Source organism: Euprymna scolopes, chromosome 34 (genome assembly GCF_053919585.1).
Source record: "Euprymna scolopes isolate OS-2025 chromosome 34, ASM5391958v1, whole genome shotgun sequence".
NCBI lineage: Eukaryota > Metazoa > Mollusca > Cephalopoda > Sepiida > Sepiolidae > Euprymna > Euprymna scolopes.
The window spans coordinates 34776895-34803611 of record NC_136515.1 but is presented as its reverse complement, the minus strand read 5'-3'; the positions used below and the strand labels follow the sequence as shown (position 1 = coordinate 34803611).

Sequence of the window (26717 nt, the reverse complement as noted above, 5' to 3'; positions counted from 1 at the left end):
AAAGCAATCTCAAAAACTTTTTTTTTAATGCAAATCCAGGAAATAATCTCCTTTTGTTCCATATTTTCATTTGTGAAATTGGATCCATTTTATCTCCCTCGCTCCCAATCGTTACTACTATTAGAAAAATGAAAAAAGAAAAAAAAAAAATCAGATATAAACCTGGCATAAATATATACAAAAAATTATTGTCCAACAATGTAGGCATTTTTGTTTTTGGGATTTTTTATTTTTAAATTTTTTTATTTTGAATTGGAAGTAAACTTTTATCAAAATTCTAAAATCATTTTGAAAAGATTGTTTCCAAATTTTTCTTTCTGGCTCAAAAAAAAAAAAATGGTAATCTCTAGTGTGTTTTGAAGGTTTTATCAACACCCGGCATTTCAGCAACAAAAAGATTAAATTTCAGTTTGGTTTTATAATCTGTAAAATTGTGTAAAGATTTTTCTTCCCTAAAAAAATATTCAAATTATTGTTCTACTGAACAGTTTTGTCTTTGAGTAATTTTTTTAAAAACCTTTTTTGTTTCGATAAGCGTTTTATGAAATCATTGAATTTCTTGTAATATATATATATATATATATATATAAATACCCCAAACACTGGTTTCAATAAATTGGGTGAAAATTGGTAAGACTCTTTAATCGCACATTTCGTAATGAAAATGCAATGAGTTATTATTTGATGTGTGGCACTGCAGGATCCATTTTTGGTGCCAAGAAAAACAAAACATTTATATTTGAATGTAAAGATTTGTAGGTTTTTAATTTCATATTTTCGATAATATTACATCTTTCACGGGTATTTCAATAAAATTCATATAGATTTTGCACTTTGCAGGGACAGAACAGTAATTTGCACATGATGATGATGATGAATAACCATCATTTTAAAGAAACATTTGCCTCCAACTAATTTGACGATTGGACAACAAAAATGTTTTCTAGAAGTTAAGAACAGTATGTATATATATATATATATAAAATTAATTTGATGTAAAAATTTTGCAAAAAAAAATTCCTTGTTATTTGCTTCTGAAAAAAAAATCTTTAAATAAATTAAGCAAAACAATGCCTTCCATGTTGGGTGTAAAATCCTATTTTATTTGTGCTCAGAATATTTTTTCTTCTTTTTTTTAGGAAGAGAGTGTGGGGGTCATGACTTTTTGGTTAATCTTTATTTTTACAGGTTCAACAACCAATTATTGTCCAAAATTTTAGTCTCCTGACTAAGGAAATAACTACTAAAATTTGGGAAATTGAAATTTCTTTATCTCTTGGATTAGTTAATTGCACTTAATAGCCCAGCAGAATAGTACCTTTGCAAGAGGCTTGAAAGGCAGGATATCAGCTCATAGTTAGCTTGTATGATTATATATAACCTTAATAATAGCAATAACTTTAAAACTGAAAGGTAAATGACTTATTATTCTTATATTTTCAATACATTAAAAGAAGAGAGAGGAATGGGCTGGGCGGAGGCAAAAGATATGGAAAAACAAGATAAAGATGGAGAGATAGATTGAAATGAGTTTTAATATAAACATGTTACAGTTTTTTACCTCTTCTATTTTTTTATGACCCTCAGCCCCCGCCCCCAGTAGCCCTGCTGATATATATCAGCAGATAAAGAAGTTTGGATATATATTCATCCGAGTGCTCCAATTTCTTTAGTAGTTATTTATAATAATATTCCTGTTGGATTCATTGATTATCACAATTATTTCAATATGATTTTCAACATTTTATCGAAACGTCATCTCAATAACCAACAATATGAATATCATTTTATACATCATCTCTAAAATAACACATGGGAGGGAGGAATATCCAATATATATTTCTATAGTGATCAATACACAGTTTATTATTATGATTATTATTATGAGAGAGAGGAAGAAATGTGTGTGCGACTTAGTGTCTGAGTTAACTGTTGATTCAGCAAAACAGTTGGGCAATTCTTTGGAATTGAGAGTGCTGCAATTTGGCTGTGTTATTTCTGTCTTATAACGATCTAATCGATAAAAGTATATGCAAAGGCATTTCATGTTCATATGTATGTTAGCACCTTTCACACCCACAAAAAAAGATTGTCTGATCAACAAAGATGGTGATTGGTGATTAATCTAATATCTCTAAAATAAAAATTACTCATTCTAAAATGAATTGTTCTCAAATCGAATTCTGTTGTCTCAATTTTAAATAAATGTACTTCAATTTAATTTGAAGAATATGTAACTAACAATTATTTTTAGAGTAAGAAGATAAATATATTATGTATTTTTAAAAAAATAAATTACTATTTTAAATAAATACACACACACACACATATATATTCGTTTATTTATTAAAGGATATTTAGCTGATAATAAAAATGATTTTAACTGAAAAAGAATCATGACATATTTCAAAAGAAATAGTAAATGATACAAATTGATGCAAAAAGCACCATGGAATTTCCATGGGATCCCACTAATTCATAATAATAACAAGAACAATAAAAGCACTAATAATGATAATAATACTCATTATATCAATAATAATAATTATAATGATAATAAATTGTTATCACAAGTTTTGAACTTCATTTCTCGTTGAACCAATTAGACTTCCAACTAGAAATTAAAATGGTTAAAACTTGATAACTCGTAACCCCAAAAAACAATAACACATAATCAGTGCAGTTCTAGGAGGTCCACCCTCCCAGGCTTTCTCTTTGAGAAAGGGTTAATTTACTGCTAATCGCTTGAAGCGCTCTAACCGGGGAATACCGATGGGACTGACCAGGCACCTTTTGCAGGTCAGAGTGCCCCTCCTCTGGGACGCTGATTTCTCAATCTCATTTTCTGACTCTGGTGTCTGATCTTGCAGTGGGAGAGAACAAAACAACTAATACCCAACTTTTACCGTGGCTACCGAGAGTAAGTCTTACTCTCGGTGGGCGTGCTTTTACTGACCTTCACAACATGTTTACAGTTGTTGGCTGTCAATTATTGAAAGTCAATTATTGTGAAGATTTACAAAAAGGTGTGGAATAAAAATTGTTACAAACTTTAAAATCTGTCTCGTTAAGTGAGTTTGTGTTGTTTCTGAGTTATCGAGTGTTAACTATTCTACACTTTTACCGACTCCCATATTTCCTGTAAGTTACGAGCATAAAAGAATTACTGCATAAAATTGTTTTGTCTTTAAACTTTTAGCAATTTGTTAAATAATGGAATTATTTAGACATTTTTTCATATATCTCCCCAAAGATTTAAAAAAGATATAAAAAAATTGAAAACAATAAAAAATAAAGAACTGCAAACAAAGAAACAATGGATTTTTTTCCCCTCGATTAGAAAGCTAAATAGTCCTAGGTACTTGTACAGTTTAATGAAGGCATTAAAAAATGAAAATATCGAAAAAAGTGTAAATTGTATCTATCCGTTATGGAATGATGTTCTCCGGAAAAACAATTTCACTTAATTTCATCAAGTATTTTTTTTTTTTTTTTTTTTTTTTATAGCGAAAAAAAAAAATTTGTTATGATACCGAGCAAAAGGTTTGGTTTTTAGGAAGAAAGGCTAGTATTAAAGATAGGGAGGGAGTGTCAGCGTTTAAATTGAGTTATCTTCCCGTGGTATGTTAAAAAAATTCCAAGATGTCTACCTTCAACGTGCTGTCATAAAAACGTGTTTTTACGCTGTAAAAAAAAAAAAAATAATAATAATAATAAAAATAAAAACTACTCGTTCAAATTAAGTGAAATTTTTTTTTTGAGATCTTTGGTCCAAAACGGATACTTACAATATAACCTTTTTTTCGATATTTTCATTTTTTTAATGTCTTGATTAAACTGTACAAGTGCCTATTCCTATTTATCATTTAATATCGTTTTTAAAAAATATATTTTATTTTTTTTAAATTTTCTCAGTAATTATTTGTTTCATTCTATTTATTTTGAAAAAAAAGGGTTAGAAACGTATTTAGGGTTCGTTATGAATTCTTTTTTTTTTTTTTTACATTTTTTTGTGCTGTTGTTATAATTCATTTTCCATGTTTTGTTTAAAAAAATGTAAAATGAACTACAAAAATACAAAAAAAAAAACAACAAAAACACAATAACAAAAGTTCAGCCCCAATAAAATAGAAAAACAAAACAAAACCAAAAGTTCAATTTGAAAAAAAAAAGCATCTTTAAAAATATTCTTAGTACAATTATTTTCATATTTTTATTTATTTATCATTATTATTATTGCCGTTTTATTTAATGTAGTTAAAAACTATGTCTGTCATTTTTGTTAAAAATGTTTTTGAATACACAAAATAAAAACTTCTATATATTTTTCTGTAATTACAATGAAAAACTCTAAATGGGCTGGGATTAAATAAATTTTCTTAAAATTTTTAAGAATGGTAATTTATGACATGCATTGTGTAAAAATTTTGTATAAATCTCCAATATTTGTTGTTTTTTTGTTTTCAACTTTTGACAAAAAGCGAAAAAAAAAAAATTATTTAAAAGTTGATTTAAAATTTCTTTTGCTTCTCTGCATTTATTTTGTTTTTAACAACAAAATATAAACAATTCTTTCATTGTTAGATGTAGAAAAAACCCTGAAAAACAATAATTAAAATAATAAACAACATCATTCATTGTCCACTTTTTTCCTCAAATTGTTTCAAGCATTTTGTTTTTCTCGTTTAAATAAAGCGTCCATTTTCAAAATTCCAATTCAGTTTTCTGGAATATCAACCCGTTTTGTAATATCATTTGATATCAAAACGTCTGCGTTCACTTGTTTGTAAAGCGAAAAAAAAATCATGTTTGGTGAAAAATACAAAGTTTATTTGTATTTGTGATTCTATCGAAACCTCCCCCCCAAACTAAGTATGAGGAAGAAGTATAACAAAAGACAAGAGGAAATAAGTTTATCAGGAATATAGTGTATACAAAATATTGGATTGTTCACCAAGGTAGACTGAGGCAGCTGAAATAATGTTCAGCAAATCTTCAAATACTTCTGCAAAGTAATCAAATTTTGCTAATTCAATTTATCACTTCCAATCCTCTCACAGTAGTGTTCATCATTGAACTGACAATCTCATTAACTCATATTTTCAAGTTGCTATTGACTTTGCTAAGTGGTGACTCATATATATATATAAAATCAGAATACTGAACGATTCCGGACTCCCATAGCTTTGTTTTCTCATGCTGAACATAGATTTTCTGCCCCGCATGTAGAGGTGGGTGTTGTCTGTTATGCTGCTTGTCATAATAGTTCTTTGATCCTTCCTTGTATTGCTATGCTGCTGTTCTTGTCTGCTCATCGCCAAATTGCTGCTTGGATACGAGTGGCGTCTGTATTTGTTGGCCATTGAGCAATTCTGCTGGAGATTTGATATTTGCAGACATAGGTGCCATCATTGCTAGATAACTGTTTTGTCTGGTTTCTTGTGCCTTTAGTAGTATTTTTTTATTTTTTTGCATATTCCAACCATCCTCTCAGCAAATGTGGAGACGATGTCTTGTGCAGAAAGTTTTACGATCTGCAAAAAACCTAAATTCCTTGGTTCTGGACTATGGGCCATTGTCTGAATATGAGATTTCTGGTACACCTCGTTCCTCAAATATTGCCTTTATATTTTTCATGACAGCTGCTCCTGAGGTGGAGTGGAAGCATTGTATGAATGGACTTTGACTGTATTGGTCTGCTACAAGTAAATATTTCTTTCCAGCCATAGAAAACAAATCCGTGCTGACATATTGCCAAGGGTAGCTTGAGGTTTCATGTTGCTGCATTGATTCAGCAGAGATACTTGCCTGATATTTTTTTGCAGATGTGACAATTAAGCGCTCTATTTTCAATGTCCTTTATTCATCCCTACCCAGTATATAACTGACGGGGCTCTTAGTCTGGTTTTCCCAACCCCTTGATGTGATGCATGAAGTTCTTCCAATATATTTCTTTGTAGGGAGGCTGGTATTATGATTTATTGCTCTTTAGCAAAATACCATCTTGATCCCCAATCTCATCTCTAAAGTTCCAAAATGATAATAGGCAGCTTAGGCAGTTAGTTCGATTTATAGACCAGCCGGACATTACCATGTTTGCAAGTTCTTTTAGTAATGAGTCTTGCAATGTCTCAACCCTTATGTTCACTATTCTGTTTGGTGAAAAATTATAGTTCACCATTCTGTGGACATGAGGGTCAATTCCTTCCATCTGCTTGCTAGGCCTAGATAATACTCATGATAGGCAGTCTGCAATTGTTATTGTTTTTTCTAAGTATACTTCACAATGAAATCGTATCCTCCCACTTTCAGTCGCATCCTGCGCATGATAAGTTTTTTTAGCACTATTGATTCCAATGGCTTATGATCTGTGTGGATCATTATTATGTGACCCCCACGCACAATGATGAAATCTCTCCAAGCCAAAAACGATGGCTAACATTTCCCTCTTGATGTTTGAGTATCGAGTTTCTGGACCTGACAGTATCTTGCTTGCAAATGCAACTGGCATCTTCTTTTGTAGCAGAGCTGCACCTATACCTGCAGTCGATGCATCTACCTATACACAATGGGTCCCTTTGGGTCAGAATATCTAAGTGTTGTATTTTTCTGATCTCTTTGATTTCCTCAAGTGCCTTTTGTTGCTGGGATGACCATGTGAATTAATTTCTTTTTGATGTCAAGTCGTGAGTCATGTTGAAAATTTGTTCAGATAATTAACCAATCCTAGGAAACTGTTTTACATCCTCGGGTCGTTGCATTTGCATAATCGCCTCTACTTTCTTAGGATCAGATTTGATATCCTGTCTTGAAATGATGTGACCAAAAAAGGTATTTCAGATGTTTTTACTACAAATTTTTTAGAGTTGAATTTGCAGTTTTTTTCTCTTAAGCATTATTTGCTTGAGTGTTTTGTCATGATTGCTACCATGTTCTTCGAATCCATGTATGATTATGCCATCACAAATGGAAAGGACGTTTTTAAGGTCACCAAAATTCTTTTGCATGGCCCTCTGAAATTCATCCTGGACACATTTTATTCCCATGGGAAACCTGTTGAACATGTATTTACCATATATGGTGTTGCAAATGTCTCCTGGAATTCTCATCCAGTTTTAGATGCCAGTACTCAGATTTAATGTAAACAGCTGTAAACCATCTTGCGCCATTTAGCTCAGCAGTGACGTCCTTAAATGTTGGAGTTGCATAATATGATTTGCACACTGCTTTATTTAAATTCCGAGGATCTAGGCATAGTGTGACCAAACCATCGTTTTTGGTCACACATAAATGAGTTCACCTATGGTTTTCGTTCAGTCACTGGAGATAGTATGCCTTGTGCCACTAAGGAGTCTAATTCCATTTTTAACTTCTCTTTGAGAGCTATCAGGATTCATTGTGGTGGCAGTACTTTGGGGTCCACATGATCAAATAGGTAAGATCAAATACGTCAGGGAATTCCTGAATGATTTTTTTTTCTTTCATTTAAATTCCAACTCGATCTTGGCATTGGAATGGGCTTTGTAATTTTTTATGATGCTTGGTCATCGTTTGTTTGCACCTGATGATTTTTTTTTAACTGTCTGTATTGACTGACTTCACAACTAAGTTTAGGATCACTAGCCCTAACCCCCGTGATTTCTGTAGTCCTATCAATATGGGCCCTTTGAATTCACTGACAAATTTGTTGTGGAATCTTATTCGCAGCCGCCATGTTTGTTCTTGGTTAATCATTGTTCCACTGAAGGCAAGTAACCGTATAGCTGTTGCTGCTTTGTTGCTCCATGTAGTTTTTTTTGTATATTTCCTTGGGTAAAAGCTTGCTCATAGCTCCTGTATCAACCTTCGGATCGATGTCTATTTACCTCTGACTATTGCCAATTTTTAATGCCTTGGTAGTGGATGATGCAACTGCTGAATGGAGTGGAAATAAATGTCTTCTCTTGAACGACTAATCTTACTTTCGCCTTGCATCACCATGTGGATTCACCTGTTTTTATGCCACTGTGGCTGAGTCATTCTTTTCTGTACTTGTTTTTTATCTCCCATCTTGGAGCTGCAAATGTTCGCAAAGTGTCCTTTTTTGTTGCATAGTGTGCACGATTTTCCTTTTGCTGAGCACTCTCCTCAAGGATGTCCTTTGCCACAATATCCACACTGTCTTGGCTTTTTACTATTCCTAGCCTGAATGGTATGTGTACTGCTCTTTTCACTGGAGTGCATATTGCTTCAACTTTCTTGCACATCACCTTCTCTGTCTCTACTATGCATAGCGCTTATCGCTATAGTCAGATCATTACCTTCTTTGATTAAAGATTTCTGCACTGACTTTAAATAAATTCCGAATATGAAGAGATCGACTAAAATTAAATAAATTACGAATATGAAGAGATCGACTACAAGGGAATCCTCCACTATCATATTCACAATGTTTGGCTATTTGTCAAATATTTGACAAAGCTATTTCAAAAATGAGTATGCCAATTCATCTGAATTTTGTTTTATCTTTTTTAATTTTCTCCCTTTGAAGATTGTAACGCTGGGTATGGGGCAGCCAAACCAGCTGCCAACATTGCCCAGCTTTTTATTGAAACCAACCGAGAGCTCTTTTTAGTATCCTCGTTATTCCCTTAAGTGTATCTCTTTGCACTTGGTTCACAAGGAATATTAGTTAGATAGGATTTCAAGTTCTTCTTCATAAGCCCTGTAGCACCTATTGGTATGATTGATATCTCCCTAAGATTCCAGTTTCTTTTCATATCATACATGAGACCTTGATATTTGGTCCGTTTCTCCCTTTCAGCTCTGTTCAGACCTCCATCATTAGGGACACTCACTTCAACCTAGGTTGCCACTCTCTCTGACTTATTCCATATAACTATGTCAGGTTTGACAGCAGCATTTTCAAGGTAGGTGGCACTAAGGATTACATGGTCGTGTCTTGCCAAACGAAAATTCAACCTTGGGTTCGCATACTGCTTTAAGTATTTAATGTAGTTTTCGACTGTCCTTTCTTCTTCATGCCAAAAGATGAATGTGTCACTTATTTCTTGTCCTTCAACACCAGCCATATCATCATCAGCATTGTGCATTGGATCTTCAAAATGAAGCCTAACTTGCCGAATAAATCTGTCCATCAATTTGGTTAGGTTTGCACTGGACTAATCTATTTTTTGTGGTGGAACTTGGGATGAAGCTGCCATGCTAAATAATATCGATTTGGTATAAGATAATTATCTTACCTTTTTGTGTTTAGTGGCTACACACATGGTCATCTTTTTTTTTTTTTTAACTCATGTGAAAAACAAATGTAACTGCTTATTTCCAATTCAATTCGTTTCAGTAAAAAATGTCCTTGTAATCCCACTCTTAACACCATGTTATGTTGAGGAGAATCTGATAAGATGGTTCTGATAAAAAATGGATAAGAAAGAACGAGATCTAAAGAATAAAGGCTTTATTTACAAAAGACAGCAAGTGTACAAGGGAAGTAACTCATCTTAACTTCCGATTTGTCCAAGGGACTTAACGAACTCAACAGAAGCTGAGATGGGATGATTAGTCAAAGTGTGGTGATGATCGGACAAAGAAGATCAATATATTTTAGAGTTGGTTTGGGAGTGGCGATAGGTTTTATGATAGTTTTTACAACAGTTGAGAACGGTTGGGACAGTCTTGGGTTTGCTACAGTCAACATCAGTTCAATTGAGGACAGTTGCAAGTTGAACACAGTCAAGTGCATATTGTAGCTCAGTGTAGGTCAAGATGATCTTTAGGAGGCCAAAATGAGGAAATGAATTAATCAACCGATGGCAAAGAGACCTCAACAGACTTTTTCCGCAATGATGTGATATACGTATTCTGAACTCAACTAACATCGAGAGAATGTGCTATGTTTTCTTTTGAGTTGTTTTGTTTAATTTTTTTATACTTGTGAACCATTGCACAACCCTTGTCAGCCACCAATGTGAAAGGCGGCGGCATGGCCAGAAGAGAAGATGAAAGAGAAGGAACCTACAGAAACAGAGTTGGGATTGGTGGTGATGTTGTTGGTCTTACATTGTTATTGTTATATGGAAAATTATTTTTTCTATATCACATGATAAACTGGATGAAAATAAATTTGTTAAATATGAATAAAATCATCTCATCATTATATTTGGTTTAATGTCCGTTTTAGATGTTGTTAAATGTGTTGGATGGCTTACATAAGATGAAAGAAGAATTGTGGAAAGAACATGTGGAAAGCTTAAAAATCATAAAAGATCTCAGAAAATACGAAGATTTGAAGAATAAATTTTCAAAGTAGTTAAAACTGGATATATTATCTGTATAAAACGTTTATTCACATTTGGGCATACTTTACCATCTTCCACACTCATTGACAAACCACAAGTTTTTTCTATTCTCCATCATTGATGCGGAGGAAATATCATCAGCATCTGATAAAGCCAAAATTTTTCAAAGAACTTTGCATCAAAAGCCATTCATTACGATTAAGGCCTCCGATCTTCTGAATCCCCCCCCCCACTACCAAAAATACTTTAAGCAACATCCATATATCTGTCCGAGATGTAGCCTTATCTATCAAGAACCTTGATGCTAGCAACTGATTCTAGCAAAATTCCAAGCATAGTGCTATAATTAGAACTAACTCCTATTATTACAAAAGCTGTTCCATCATTTCTGGAAGTACAAATGCTTCCTATCATTTTGGAAAATTTTGTTGGTCTGTCTTCTACATCTCAGTACATCTTATCAGTCTTCTGTGTGCTATGAGTAAGTTGTTTGAATCTGTAATAAATCATGAAGTTGCCAATTATCTCAGCAAAAAACTTAGTAACAGACAATATGGATTTCGTCCTGCAGGATCTACAACTGATATATTAATTGTAACATCATTCAGGATCAGAGAATATATTGACAGAGACTTTGTTTCTAGGGCAATAGCTATTGATATATTAAAAGTCTTTGATAAGGTTTGCTTCACAAGCTTGCTAGTTATGAAATATCTAGAAATGTCTTTTCAACCATCAAATCCTTTCTCTCACATAGGTTGTTTGTAGTTGTTGATGGGCAGAAATCAGTTGCACATAGTATCGATGTTGAATCAGTGATCATATTCTGAAATTATTTGACATCTACACAAAAAACACAACTATCTATGGAAACAGTTTGATGATTAAGATCTTTTTGATTTTTCACTATTCAGACCATGTGGGGCATATTTTTTTTACTTTTTTTTTTTTAAACCCTAAACAAGGCATATTGCCATTTGGAACTTGGGATTGTGTCTAACAGGGGATTGTGGGAAGTTGAGCAGTGAGATGTTTGCTCACATTGCATTTAAACTTTTTTTTTTCTTTTTACATGGTAGTCATTACTTATCAAGGCCCGGAAGCCACTCGAGGATAAGGGTTAGTACAGTCAGAAACAGGAAACAAGGAGGGAATTCCAAAGTCGATCAATCTGAGGGAAGAAACTATTATAGAAGGCTGTCTGCTATCTAGGAGTTTCAAAAGTGAAGAGGTGGGATTTTGCTGTTTGTTGAATTAGTTGGGAGTATGTATGTTGAAGGGGTACAAGTGCTATGAGTTCATTAAAATACATTCCATTAAAGTTCTTGTAAAACAGACACAAGAATGTAACATTGCAGTGATGGGACAGAGATTGAAGCTTAGTTGATAGTGTGGGACATATTAGATTAGATTTAAGACTCTGTTTTTGAACCTTGGCTAAAAGTAAAAGATTAGTTGTAGATACACCAGCCCAGATGTGGCAACAATACTGCATTCATGGGTGAATTGTAGCTTTGTAAAAAATATAGAATACTAAGTAATTTTTTTTATCGCAGTAGAGGGAGGCCATCTTTTTAGTAACAGCCTTGGCAATGTCCTAATTATTCCAATTCATGTTTCCTGTGAATGTTAACTTGAGGAGCTTGAAGGATGGGTTTTCAGGTAAGATGTTATTTGTGATTGTGCAATCAGTGGTTGAGAAAGTTATTTTTCATCTGTTAAAGGAAAGAAGCTTAGTCTTAGCAGCATTCATTTACAGCTCTGTTCCTTTATTGACTGAAGGTCATTTCCTAAGGTTTCTGTCATTGCCTTATATATGTGTACATAATCACTTTCTGAGCATAAATAATAATTTATGCTCAGAAAGTAATTATAAGAAGCAAAATTGTCCTTGTTAAATTTTTCCCTATATTAAATAAACAAACAAAAATAAAAAAATCTGTATGATGTATGACCGAAATGAAAATACCATTTCCAAAAATCACATACATTAATAAAAAACCTTGCAACTGGCCCTGACGGCATTCCAACTATAGTGCTGAAAAAGCTTCAGCCAGAAATAGCTTACAAAGCTGATTAAGTGTTGCCTTAAGGAGAATTGCTTTCCAACACTCTGGAAAACCTCATCAGTATGCACTGTATTTAAGAATGCAGGTTACCAGTCATCTCCCTCTCAGTACAGATCAATCAGACTCCTGTGTGTCATGAGTAAGTTGCTGGAAGTAACTAGAGAAATAGTCAACCACCACAGCAAAAATAACTTTATTAGTGAGATGCAATATGGTTTCCGTTCTGCTAGATCTACAGCAGATGTGCTTATGGTTATATCTCATAGGATTAGTGAATCTTTTGATAGGCTTCCTTTCTAGGGCAATTGCTCTTGACATATCAAAGGCCTTTGATAGGGTATGCCATAAAGGTCTACTTAACAAGATCTCCAGCTATAGTATAGCTGGAAATGTCTTCTCAATTATTAAATCATTTCTCTCTGATAAGTTCATAAGAGTAGTGGTTGATGGGCAGAAATCAGAAGCTCACGATATTAATGCTGGAGTCCCTCAGGGGTCCATCCTGGGCCCAACATTCTTTGTGATCTACATCAATGATCTTCTAAATCACATCCTTAGATCATTCATAGACATTTATGCTGCCAACACTACCATCTATGGCAGCACATCAAAGGCCGTAAATGACCAAGTTCTCTCTGATTCTCTCTCTGATCTTGAGCATGTGGTACAATGGGGAAAAAAGTGGCTGGTTACTTTTAATGCATCTCAAATCTAAACTTCTATCTTTACATCATCAACGTTCTGATCCCATCTGGCATCAATTGAAATGAATGGCTCTCGTCTTATGGAGGCTCCATGCTTTGACAGTCTTCTGGCCTTGACCTTTACTCCTGATCTTAAATGGAACACGTACATCAAATCCATTGCCAAGCTTGCTGGAGAAACGGTGGGATCCGTCTATTGATCCAGTAGATATTTACCTGCTGATGCAATTCTGTACCTATATAAGAGCCAGGTACGTCTAAGGAAGGAGTACTGTTGTCACATCTGGGTAGGAGCTGCTAGAAAGGACTTATCCTGCCTTGATAGAGTTCAAAATAGACTTCGTAGGAGATGTCCTTTTCTCTTCTCTGCAACCTCTTCCTCACAGAGGAGACATTGCGAGTCTGTCTCTGCTTTATTATTTTCATGGCAAGTGCTCGCCTGAGCTCCAATCTATGGCCCTCCTCGCCAAACATTCACGAGAAACACTCGTCTAACTGAAAACACTATCAATAATTTCCCGTCTTTATCTGTGCCTAAACCTAAGCGTAGATTCCATGAACAAAGTTTCTTTCTTAAAACTGCACACCTGTGGAACTCTTTTGCCTGCTTTCCAGCTGACTACAATATGGTTGTCTTCAAGTCCAATGTAAACAAGTTCTTGATGAGCCGTTCCCCTCAAGTAATCCAATTTACCAAATTTACGCTACTAACGATTACTATGACTTTTGACTTCTTTAACCCTTATCCTCGAGTGGCCTCTGGGCCTTGATAAGTAGTGATTTCTTTGTAAAAAAAAAAAAAAAAAAAAAAAAAGTTTTATTTTTAAACAAGAAAATCAAATTTTACGAGTATTGGATGCGTGACTGTTTTGCCTTCCATTTTGCAAAGTCATCTAAAAAACGAGAGATCACTTAATAATTAAAACTTATGTTTATAGATAAAAAAAAGTGGCCGGTTACTTTATTCCCATTAATCACTTATTTTCTTGATTTATGTGCTTTTTGGAATATGATATGTTTATTTTGTCATGACTAGTTTCCATTATTTTTGTTTTATAATATGGAGGGAATTCTGGAGAAGAAGGAAAGCAAGTTCATAAATTGTAACAATGAAAATATTCTAAAATTGAATAAAAACAAAAACACATAAAAAATGTAATTTTATTACAAAATATCATTTATTTGAAAGAAATTGAATAAGTGTTTCAATCTTGGAATTTACATAATCAGCAAGAAACAGACGATCAGAGAAACAACCTCATTTCATGAAACAGTTTAATGATTAATGGCATCTTGTTTAATCACATTATTAGGATTATCTGATGCTAAAACACAAAACGTACATAATTGATTCGAACAACTATTTCATTCACTGCATCAGAAAATTTAGATTGACTGTTGGATTTAAATTTGGTTTGTTGATTCTGTCATCCAATAACAAAAAATCTACATCTTAATATTTCCCCACAGCAGTTTCATACTTTTTCCTTATTGATCATGTTATTGTATACAGAATTGATCATGTTATTGTATACAGAATTGATCATGTTATTGTATACAGAATTGGTCATGTTATTGTATACAGAATTGATCATGTTATTGTATATAGAATTGGTCGTCTCAAACAATTAATAACATCGAATACAATTTGATCAAAATAAAAAAAAATAAAGTGGAATATCTCACACTCTAAGAATTTGAAAAATTGAATTTTTAGAATAAACACATGAATTGCTTTGAAAATCAACAAGTCTATTTATTTGTCTCCCCACCAGGGTAAACTTAGACACAAAGTTGCTTTTTTTTTTTTAATGTAAGGAAAATTCAGAAACATTTTGGATTAAGATAAAAATTTAATGCACTACAAATGGAGTACTGTTGCCACATCTGGGCAGGAGCTGCTAGAAAGGACTTATCCTGCCTTGATAGAGTTCAAAATAGACTTCGTAGCCAAGTAGGGGATGTTTTTTTCTCTTCCCTTGCAACCTCTTTCTCACAGAAGAGATGTTGCAAGTTTGCTTTATCTTTATTTTCATGGCAAGTGCTCGACTGAGCTCCAATCTATGTTCCCCCCTTGCCAAACTTTCACAAGAAACACCCGTCTAGCAGAAAACACTATCAATAATTTCCCCCACTCTTTATCTGTGCCTAAAACTAAACGTAGATTCCATGAACAAAACTTCTTTCTTAAAACTGCACGCCTATAGAGTTGTCTTCCATTTTCCTGCTTTCCAGCTGACTACAATATGGTTGTCTTCAAGTCTAACGTAAACAAGTTTTTGATGAGCCATTCCATATAAGTAACAAATTTACCAAATTTTCATTACTAACGATTACTTTATTGTCCAATTTCTACTGTACACTCTTTAACCCTTATCCTCGGATGGCCTTGATAAGTGGTGATGCCTTTGTGTAAAAAAAAATAAAAATAAAGAAAAGAAAATGGTTGTTTTCAAATCCAATATCAACAAATAAATTTTTTTCACTCCTGAAAATGTGAATACTTCATGAAAACGCAGTTTGAACAAAATATAATTTAGACTTTTTTGAATTGGGTTGCTTCATAATTTAGACTCGCATAAGAAACAATTTCACCTTTATTAAACTGAAGAATTTTATTTTGTTTCTATTTATAGTTGCCTCCCCATGAGGGCAGAGTTAGACACAAAATCAGTTGTTAATGTGGGGAAAATCCAGCCCCCTCTCTGAATAGACATACTAGATTAGAACAAAAATAAATATTGCCTCAGTCTAGAAAGATTTATTTTTCACTAACCGAGAACAGAAAAGATGAACAGTTACTACACTTTGCTCCTAACCAAAAGTCCAACAAAGGCTTTTCTCATTTCTAGTTCTATTGATATTTTCCAATAAAGAAAAAAGATTGCAATTAAGTAGTTTTAATATACTGTGTTATGGCACGGCACAAATAAAATAGATGATACTAAATAAAAAGAAAAAAATTGAAATTTTTCTTGCTCAAGGGATTGCTGCAGCAATTGTGTGAGCAATCTATTGTATGGCACAAAGAAGTGAGCAATGTTAACAAAACAGGAAAGTTGAGCTGTGATCATATCATCTGAAGAATTTACGCATGAAACGGATGGTTATTGACTGAATAGCACTATAAATCTGAAACTTTGAGCCATTTTGAAAGCCAATACACGATATATTGCTTGATGGAATATGGCATAGTTTTGATTGATTAAATTCACAAACTGCAGCGAAGTGTTAATGCTAAACATTATTTATATATTATTTTAATTCTTTAAGCTCAAATAACAATTATTAAAAAAAATAATGACTATCATTAGAGCTATATATATATATATATATATATATATATATATATATATATATATATATATATATATAATATATATATATATAACAATGGGGTAATAAGTTCCGAGTTTTTTTTTTGTTTAAAACATTTTTATTTTTGATACGAATGTTTGTATAAACTATTGTATGAAGAAATAAAGCTGTTTTATACAAAAAAGTTGGAACTTATTACCTCATATATATATATGTTATATTGTGAGCTTTTGTAAAAGGCACTGAAGAGACATTAGTAATTCTATGAGTAAAATATAAGAAATTAAAAATAATTCCTAAGCATCTTGGTAACGATCGTAAGCCAAATAATTGTGGATCTTGAATTCTGGGAACAAATAATGTTACAACCTTATTTGTGTCAACTTATAACTATAATATTTTATAATTAATATTAGTTTTTATACCTACAGACACTAGTGTTGCATGCTTATGCAATCATCAGTGTAGGAAGTGATAGTTACTGCTGGTTGGGATTTGAATTCAATTAACAAATCCACACTTCACATTGTGGCCTAGTGTCTTTCCTCGAGGCCATCAGCAACTAACACATAAATGTAAGGAAATTGAATACTTGAAAGCCATGTCAGCAGGCATTCATTCATATATTCAAATAAAACTTTGGATTTAGAAACAAATCTTCATATTATTAACTCATTTTCATTAAAGATTTACATTTAAAAAATGTTTTATTTCACCATTTGAACAGTATCTTCTAATTTGACCAACAAGAATGTTAAAATTCATAAAGTTCTACTCTATTTTATTATAAACATCCACAATTGGCCTTGGACCACACATAATTTCATCCTAAAGTATTTGCCAAAAGCTTAACAAAGCTGTTTTGAATGTTTCTCCAAAGCTGATCTGTTAAGCTCCAATCAGACCATAAACTCAACAACCCAAAAAACTTTATTGCCGATAATATGAACAATGTAAATTGTTTGTTTTCATAACATTTCGATAGTTTAGATTTGTGAGTTTTTGACAAGCGAAGCAGTTTCTGATTAGTGAAATAGTTTTGTGAAAAATATTTTAATTATCATCAGAATAAAATGGATATAACAAGATTTCAACGAAAAATATATCAGTTTTATTATCGACTAGCTGTATTCACCCGGTGTTGCTTGGGATGCAGTGAAACCATTCAATTTTTTAAAAATTTGTTCAACATTGTTAACTTCTATTAAATTCTTGAATTTAAAATTAATCCCCCCCCCTTGTTGGTTTTTATTTTTATGTGATTATTTAAAAATGTTTCATATGAGCAGTTGTTTGGCCCGGATTAGGTAATGGTTAAAAATAAATTGTAGCTCAGTATGTATACATCGTCAATAACATGGTAGAACAATAACAAATGAAACTTGTCTAGTCAGAAGCAAAAAGCTAACTTAGATTTGTGAGCTTAAATACTATTTGGGTCTGATAACTTTATATTAAATTATCACGTTTCATGTCGATTATATTTTACAATGGTTTCCAATCCTGTGAATACGACAAACAGAAATTATCAGACAGATGAATTTGAGTAAAGTGGACCCACGCTCATCACCAGGTAAGTATTGCTATATAGGTGCAATGTGTCATGTGACAAACACATTATTTTAGAGTTTTTTTTAGTTCTAGACTAAACTTGTCTCCCTACATGGACAAAGTTTTTGATGTAAGGAAAATCCAGCTCTCTTTAAAAAAAAAGGTGGAGGAGAATCCTGGATTTGGACAAAAATAAAAATTGTCTCAGTCTAGAAAGAATCCTTGATTGAGGACAGAAAAGATGTGGTGTAGTATAAAAACAGATACTACACTTTGCTCCTAATCAAGAAGCCAAGAAACTGGCTCAACTGTTTCACTGGGTGAATGTGATCCTACAACTTTCAATAATTCTCTTTTTTTATAGGCAATATTCTTATATTAGATTTCAGTTAAAAAAACTTTCAAAATTTGGGTTGTTGAGTCACTTGCAGAAAAGATATGATCTTTTTTCTCCATTAGGATTTACCTGCAACTAATTATTCTGTCAAAGTTTATCTTTGACAGAATATCACAATGAGTATTTCACCTTTTTTTTTGACACAATTTAATTATTGAAAAAATGGCAGAGAAGAACAAAAAAAAAAAATAAATAAATAAAAGAGGTAGACATGTTTTAAAATGAAACAAAAATCAAATTTATACCCGAGAAAGAAATTTTGTGTTTAAACTTCAACAGAAAAAAGAAAATATGAAATAAAAAGATTTTTAAAAATGTATTTTTTTTGAATTAAAATTAAATTTTAATTGAATTAAAAAAAAAAAAAAAAAAAATCAGACTAAAATTTGTCATCCAATTATTTTTTTAATTTTTCACCTGTTGACAAATCATCTCAATAAATTAGTTAATGAAAAAGAAGAAATCAGTAGACCGACATCCTTTTCATTTGATGGAAAATAAGTTTTTTGTATCATGAAATATTGATATTGATTGATAGGCTTATTTTATGGCAATGTGAAAGTGAACATAAAAGGGTTCTTGAATTCTTTGAATATTAAAAGAACAAAAGATAAAGAAAAATCTGTATGATGTATGCACTCATGAAGAAATGAAAATATCATATTCCAAAAATCATAAATTTATCAAGTAGTTTTATTTTTAAATAAGAAAATCAAATTTTATGAGTCACCAAAGTAACATTTCCTTATACTGTTCGGATTTAATATTGAAATGTTACCAATCTACCCTTTGTCAAATCTTGTCTGCCATTTTGAAAACAATCTAAAAAATAAATAAATGAGATAACTCAACAATTCAAACTTGTAAAATGTCTACAAATTCTTATTAATTGCTTAAAAATGATTTTCGTCATAAAATAAAACTAATTGATCGATTTACATAATTTTTGGAATATGATATTTTCATTTTGTCATGTATGTACATCAGATTTTTATTTATTTTTTGTTTTTAATATAGAAGTAATTCTGGATAAGAACCAAAAAGTCCTAAGACATTAAGACATTCCATTCATCATTTTTAATCCTTTCATAATATTCATCATCATTCAACTGTCAATAAATAAACTTTTTTAAATCTTCTCCTCAAAACAAAAAAAGAATTGCTGTGAAAACTCTCACAATGGGCCACGTAAATTGATCTCTTTACAAGACAATTGCAAAACTTTATTACTGCTTTGTTTAATTGATGTAATTTATCATTTGTTTATTTGATTGGTTGAATGACTACTAAGAGAAACGTGATTCTCACTCAGTACCTGATGCCAATGGGAAAATGTAACATAGATCCATGAATGTGTAAGTTGTAGAATCTAAACAATTTCTAAACCCTCACCCAAAACCGTATCAGATCAATGTTTGTAAAAATATTCAAATGTTATCAATATACCCTTTCTCAAATGATAATCAAATTTACAAATTAATTGTTAAATCTTAAAAATGAAAAAATGTTTTTTGAAACTGAAATCTAGAGTAAAATTTGCAAAAAAATTAAGAATTTTCTTTACAATTTTTGGAGCAGAGATTGGTTGCAGAATCAGATCAAAAAATGTTTTGTTTTTTTGTTTATGCCGGAATTGTTGAACTGCTTGTGCCAAAATAACGGTCACCAAAGTTGCCTGCAAGAAGAAAAAATATTACTGGTAATTAAATAAAAACAATTTATATAAATTATTAGAGATTTTTGAGGCATTTATTACTATAAATAAGTGAAAACTTCATAAGGAAACAAATGTTATCAAAGATAAGATAATTTACGACTTGGAGAAGATTTTTGATTTTTTTCTTTAAAACATTTATTTAATTTGAAACACAAGTAGTGCAAAGTTGCTTAGTTAATGACAGTTTGATGTGATAGTCATCTGAGAAGTCTTGGTAATCGCTCAAAATTCGAAAATAAAACATAATACTGATTGAAATCCACCCAATAAATGTCACCGTGACATTCAGATAGGTAGAAGAGTAACTTATCTTTACTTTACTAACATTTATTTTGCTTTATATTTGTTTTTTGACAACTTTTTCAGTTTATTGGGTAGTTTTTCTTTTCAAAGTTATATTTGAAAATTTTATTTGATTTCACAAAAATGATTTTTTAGTTGCACAATTTTAAAATGGCTATAAGATGTGGATGTATCATCAGAATAAAATGATAAAAAAATAATATTTTGCAATAAAAATTACACTTCACAAAATAAAATAGTTTCTATAATAAATATAAGTGTATGCGTGTGTGTGTGAGGGAGGATAAGTGATGCGTGAAAGGAAATGTGAACAGGTGAGAGAGAGAGAAAGAAAAAGAGAGAATGAAGTGGAGGAGGTGAGAGGGGGAGGGATCGTGAAAGTATTAGAAGAAAGAGAAAAAAATATATAAATTTTACAGTTATTAAAAGAAAAAAAATCAAATTAAATTATTCAGGGTTTTTTTTTCTCCAATAGGTGATGGTTCATCTCAATAAAATGTCATCAAGGATCCCCCCCCCTCCTCCTCTTCAGGGTTTTTTTTTCATCCCAAGCCAAGCCATAAGGAGCTACTATGGTATGGGTCAGGAGGAGGGGGAGGTGGGTAGCAAACGGCTTATTTATGCAACATTTCATTTAAAGTTTGCAAATTCAGAAGAAAAAAAATCCAGAAATAGATTTATTGAAAAAGAAAGCAAGAAAAAAATTCATCATCACCATCATATTTGGTTTAACATTGACTTTGGTATGTGTTGGACAAATTGACTTTGGTATGTGTTGGACAAATTGACTTGTGTTGGACAGCTTTTTAGAAATTGACTTCTAAATCAGCCTATCTCTTGCCAGATCTTTATCATTCTTGTCTTCGAATCCGTTTGTTTTCCTTGATCTTCTAAGCATTCATCCATTCTTTCATAAACAAAGTCTTCTTTTTTCTGCACACATCTCCCTATACTGCTCAGATTTAATCTGTCCCTGGGGTTACCAGATCTAAGCCTTTCTCACATTACACTTCCATCAAAGCATTCTTATATCATTTCTTTCCATGCAACACATGTCCTCAACCCTCATTAACCAGTTTTTACTTCCATACTGATGTCAAACTGTGCAAACGTGCTTGATAGATTCTTCATTTGGTTGGACAATTGTATTTAATCTATTCAGAAATTCCATCATTTGCAAGAGTTGGAGTTTGACCAGAACTTCCCTGAAATTAAAAAACAAAAATAAACAAAAATCTGTATGATGTACAACCCACGACGAAAGAAACCCATCGTATTCCAAAAATCATAAATTGATCAAGTAGTTTTATTTTTATACTAGCATGACCCGTTAACCCTTGTAAAAAATTAAACTATGGTTGTTGCTGGTGGCCACTGACATCCCTGGACAATTGTGGATACCACCAACCTCCGCATGTTAAGAACGGTTTTTCGAGTAGACACCTAATTTTTGGGGGAGGTGGGTGTAAAAATATTTCCCCAAAATATGATATTCGTTGTCAGCATACCCACTCGCAAATGCTATATTTAAAAAAAAAAATTGGGGGTTGGCAGTGTCAGTAGGAGAGAAGTAGATTTGTTTATCACGCGTGCATACAGTCAGTGAATTACAGTGCATAATCCAAGTCTTTATATCTTGAAAACTGAATAAATATGCAAAATATTAATGAAATTTTCTTAATCAGCATAATCAGAAACCTTTACAAGTTGTCATTTTAAAGAAAATTGTGGAGATAGAGCTAATGTAAAAATTTACCCCCCCCCTCCCACAAAAAAAAAAAAAAAAAAAAAAAAAAAAAAAAAAAAAACAATCATAGTTGGAAGGTGGAGCTAATGTAAAATCCCCCACCCCAAGAAAAACTAAAGTTAATGTGAGTGCAGTGGCGAAAAAAAAAAACAACAAAAAAAAAAAACAGGGAAGTTAACGTGTGATCATTCGAGAGAGAAAGCAAAATAGGTAAACACAAGTAAATAACAAATTTACGTTAAAACAGGAATGCATGGATATTGAGCATGTTTACATTCCCAAACCATTGCTACGATTGTTCCAGATGTGCAAGTAAAGACGAAAAATAATGTTTGTTCCAGTAATTAAGGTTAACAGTCTGCACGAGCGGTTAATATGTAGGTACTTGTTTTTTTGTTAACACTAACAAAAAAAAAATCAGTTAACGTATGTGCAGTGTCGGTAATCATTCCAGAAAGAAAGTGAAAATGGTAAAAACGAAATAAGAAATAATTGTCTGTTAATGATATGTACGTGCAAACTAAAGCGTAGGTATTTTGTGCATGTTTACATTTCCAAACCATTGCTATGTTTTTATTATCTGCGATTATTTTGGATGTGCAAAGATGGAAAAGACGTTATGCATATTATTTTTTACTTGTGCATGTTTGTTGCAATAATTAAGGGTAACAGTATTTAAGTGTCTGTGTATGAGCAGTTAATATGTTTGTACTTGTTCTTCTGTTAGCATTATTCTCTCCTGTAGAGGACAACACTATTTTGGAGGTTGTTTGTTTATGTAAGCAACATTCATTCCGGAATATAAGACTGTCAGATCTCAACCAATCAGATTGGGTGAAATATAACTAGGGAGACATCATTTATGAGTCGGAAAAGGGAAAGCTAATGGTATGTCTATGTGTTTATGATCAAGTTACAAAGAGTGAAACCCCATATCTGTTGAAAGTGCAAAATTTCTCCTGGTGATTGACTGGGGCAGTAGGAGGACTTGAAATTTAGAGGGAAAACTAAGAACTACTAAGATGGTTGCAGTTGTGATAGCGTTGCTCTTAGGATGAAATGTAGAATTTTATTTTAATGACCAAATGTGTCTAAAATGCCGTTCTAAAGTTACTTAATATAGTGGTTAATAAGTTTGTATGTGGCATCTGTTGTTGCAAACCTACGGTACTTTGTTCCAGAGAGGAATTTTTGCAATCAAAATATTATATAAGGAGATAAAAACATCATTTTTAAATGATTTTGAGTTTTTTCAGTGTCCAATGATTAATGTTTGGAATGATTTTATAAAATCTCTCAAATTTGAATTATTTAAGGTTATCTTCCTTCTTCCTTCAAACTGTTTTAAAGATGGTGTTGCAAGATCATCTCTCATATTTAAACCATAAAATTTGATTTTCTTTTTAAAAATAAAACTATTTAATCAATTTATATGATTTTTCTTTTTGTCGCAGGTTCATACACCCTAAAGATTTGTTTATTTTTGTGTTTTTTTAATATAGGAGGAATTCTGGACATGTATCAATAAAAAATATCACAAAGGACTTACCTAAACCAGGTAGAATGTGAAATAGGTTACTGACTTGTTTATCGACGGCAGTTGTGACAATTTTCACTTTAGGAAAAGCATATGCAACAGAATGTACACCTGATTAAAAAAACAAAACATTTAAACAAGTTTTAAATAATTAACATGCACGTTGGCAATAACAGATCCATGCACGATTAATTTAGTAAATGAAAACGTAGCACAGAAAGAGTACTTATCTAAAACAAAACAAAAAAAAACGGTTTATTCCAGTATTAGAAAGTCAGACAGTGTCTAAGTGAAAAAAAAAATGAAGAGTTGAAAGTTCTTTTGACTGTAGCCAGCAGTTATCTTTAGGTGAAGATAATCAATATTGGAGCATCCGGTATAGGGGCAGGAATGAGAGAGGAAAGTGGTCCTTCTTTGATGCTTACCAGGTTTTCTCAGCTGACCAGCTGTAATTCCTCAAAGAGACTAAAAGTGTTTCTTAAATACAAATTGCAATTGGAAGATTTCAGAAAAACAAATATCAAAATTAGTTTTGTTTTGTTGATTAAATATAAAAATTTAACTTCAATCCAACATTTGTGACCTTTAATTCAAAGATAATTTCCATCTTCTGGATCACGTTTTTGCTTTGTCTCAAGAAACATGAAACTTGTGCATCAAACAAATTTTTTATTAATTTTATACAATTTTTATAAAATTACTAACAATAAAAATTTTATGAAACATTACTTGACTGATGTCTTAAATTTAGAAAAGATATTGTTAGTGTAATAAAAATTGTGTGCCAATACTTAAAAAATATTAAACTTTATGAAGTTTCTAATTTTATGTTATGCTTCAATAACAGTGAATGACCATTTTTATTAATAAAATTTGAAATTCAGTTCCTGAATTTGACAAAGATTCTTAAGTCTTAAATGATGCACCAAAAGAAGGTTGGAGATTACGTTGTCATAATAATAAGCAAGCTTAATCTTTTATCGTTTGATGATTACGTGGTGATCTCATTTTGGCCTACAATCTCCCCAATAGTCACTATGATATAGCTAAAGAACTATTATTCCTGCACCAGAAAGAGGTCTATGCGGACACTACAAGAAACTATTTCACCACTGATTTCAATTAAACCAAAGGAAGATTACTTTCTCAATCAGAATTCCTGAACCATGGACTAAACTTCCAAGTGAGGTAATAAATGCACCAACAATGCAAAAATTTAGACAAACACTGGACTACTGTGTCCTCTTCTCACAGAAAGCAATAATCATGGTTTCTAAAAGGAAGGCTTTGAAATTAACTAAATTACCAGCAGTCAATTGAGTTTAAAAATATTGTAATGGGGAAGTACTTCACTCACCTGAAACAGCTACAAGGAGTGAAAGGAGTGTAATGTTTTCTTCAGGGACATCATGATCTAGTAAGACCCTGATGGCCATCATAGCTGCAGCCCCTGTGGCCACAGTGGCATCCATCAACAGAACATGGCAGTCACGAATGTCTCTTGGTAAACGTTGGTAATGGAGCTAAAATAAATAGATTATAGGAAATTAAAAACAAACAAGAACAAGGTTTTTGTTGGTGAAAGTTATGAGTGACACTCACAATCAGATAGATGACATAAGTGATTTCTCAAAATACTTCAGTTAGCTCTTTTAAATAGGTTTTGATATTATCATAAACTTTAATTATGAGCATAAATCTAAATAGTTCTTGTCAAGAATTCCTCAAAAAAATGTTTCTGATGTACCCATGATGAAAGAAAATATATTCCAAATATAACATAAATTAATCAAATTTTATTTTTATAAAAAAAATAATTTTTGAGCGATTAATGATGTATGTACCCATGACAAAGCAAAAATATATTTCTAAAATCACACAAAATGATCAAGTAGTTATATTTTTTAAATAAAAGAATTAAATTTTATGATTAACTGAAGAGACTATCTTGCCTACCATAAATCAAAAAACAAAGGGAGAGGAGTTATCTCCCTTGATCATTTTATGTGATTTTAGGAATATATTTTTGCTTTGTCATGGGTACATACATCATTTTTTTTCTTTATTTTTGTTTTTGGGGATATTCTGAGCAATCACCAAATAAACTATAAGTTGATTGTTTTTGCTAATAATTAACAATTCCTAAATTTTGCAAAAACCAATCAATTTTATGGTCAACGATGAAAAGTGATAAAAAAATTGCTATAAAACGTTTTTTACCTCTGGTTCTCCCGTGTTAAAATTCGTTTGAATAAGAATTTTGCCAATGATGACATTTTTACAAACTTCACCTAAAGCTGACTCCATTGTCTCTCCAGCACGTAAAATGGAAACACCACAAATCTGTCAAAATAGAATCAGAAGTAAATTTAAGAATATTCAATAAAATGTTTTACAAAAACAAAATCTTTTTAATCTTAAAGGGGTTCTCACTATAGGATGATCTTTTAGACAAAACAGATTCTTCATCTTCAGGGTATGGGGAGAGGGTACATGATTAGCTTAATGGATACCACCATGACTTATAAAATTGGCGATACAAGCTGATCTATTTTTGTGCTTATTAACAATATTATGGCAGGTATGAACTTGAACTCCACCACCCCTGCCCATGATAAATATCAGTTCACTGATTTTTTAAAGTCAGTTTTGCATGAAATAAGCCTAAAATAGTTTATATGCTATCGCCAACGATTATGAAATTTTCATGTGTAGATTAAGATTAAAATGACATTTTTTTCGTTATTATATACAACCATTATTCTGTGTTGTTGATGTGGAAATATGCCGCTGATTGGAAGTTTTTTTTTTTTTTTTAGAAAAAAATTATTTCAAATATACCCATGTTTTAAACTTTTGCCGTGAAAAAATTCAAAATTTTTAAATAACATTTCCAACATGAGGTCAAGTAATAACAAAAAAAACTTACAAATTGACTAAATGTTTCCTTTGGAAAGTGTAAAAAATTTCCAGACAAACTTATAATCCATACATATGCTTTCCATTTTATTTTGGTTGGTTGGTTGTTTTACGGCATATCAACCCGTTTCAGATTATTTAATGCCGAATCCAAAGA

General features: G+C 31.9%; 1 protein-coding gene across 1 annotated transcript in view; it reads right to left on the bottom strand.

Moving 5' to 3' along the window:
• Positions 1-19325: 19325 nt before the first annotated feature.
• The window catches only part of LOC145259172 (uridine-cytidine kinase-like 1), a 186251-nt gene continuing 178859 nt past the window's right edge, over positions 19326-26717 (bottom strand). The window contains exons 11-14 of the mRNA XM_080116914.1: positions 25862-25984; positions 24999-25164; positions 23654-23752; positions 19326-20012 (exon numbers count right to left, since the gene is read on the bottom strand). Coding sequence (XP_079973040.1) covers positions 19960-20012; positions 23654-23752; positions 24999-25164; positions 25862-25984 — 441 coding nt within the window. The 3' untranslated portion in view covers positions 19326-19959. The remainder of the gene's footprint in view (positions 20013-23653; positions 23753-24998; positions 25165-25861; positions 25985-26717) is intronic.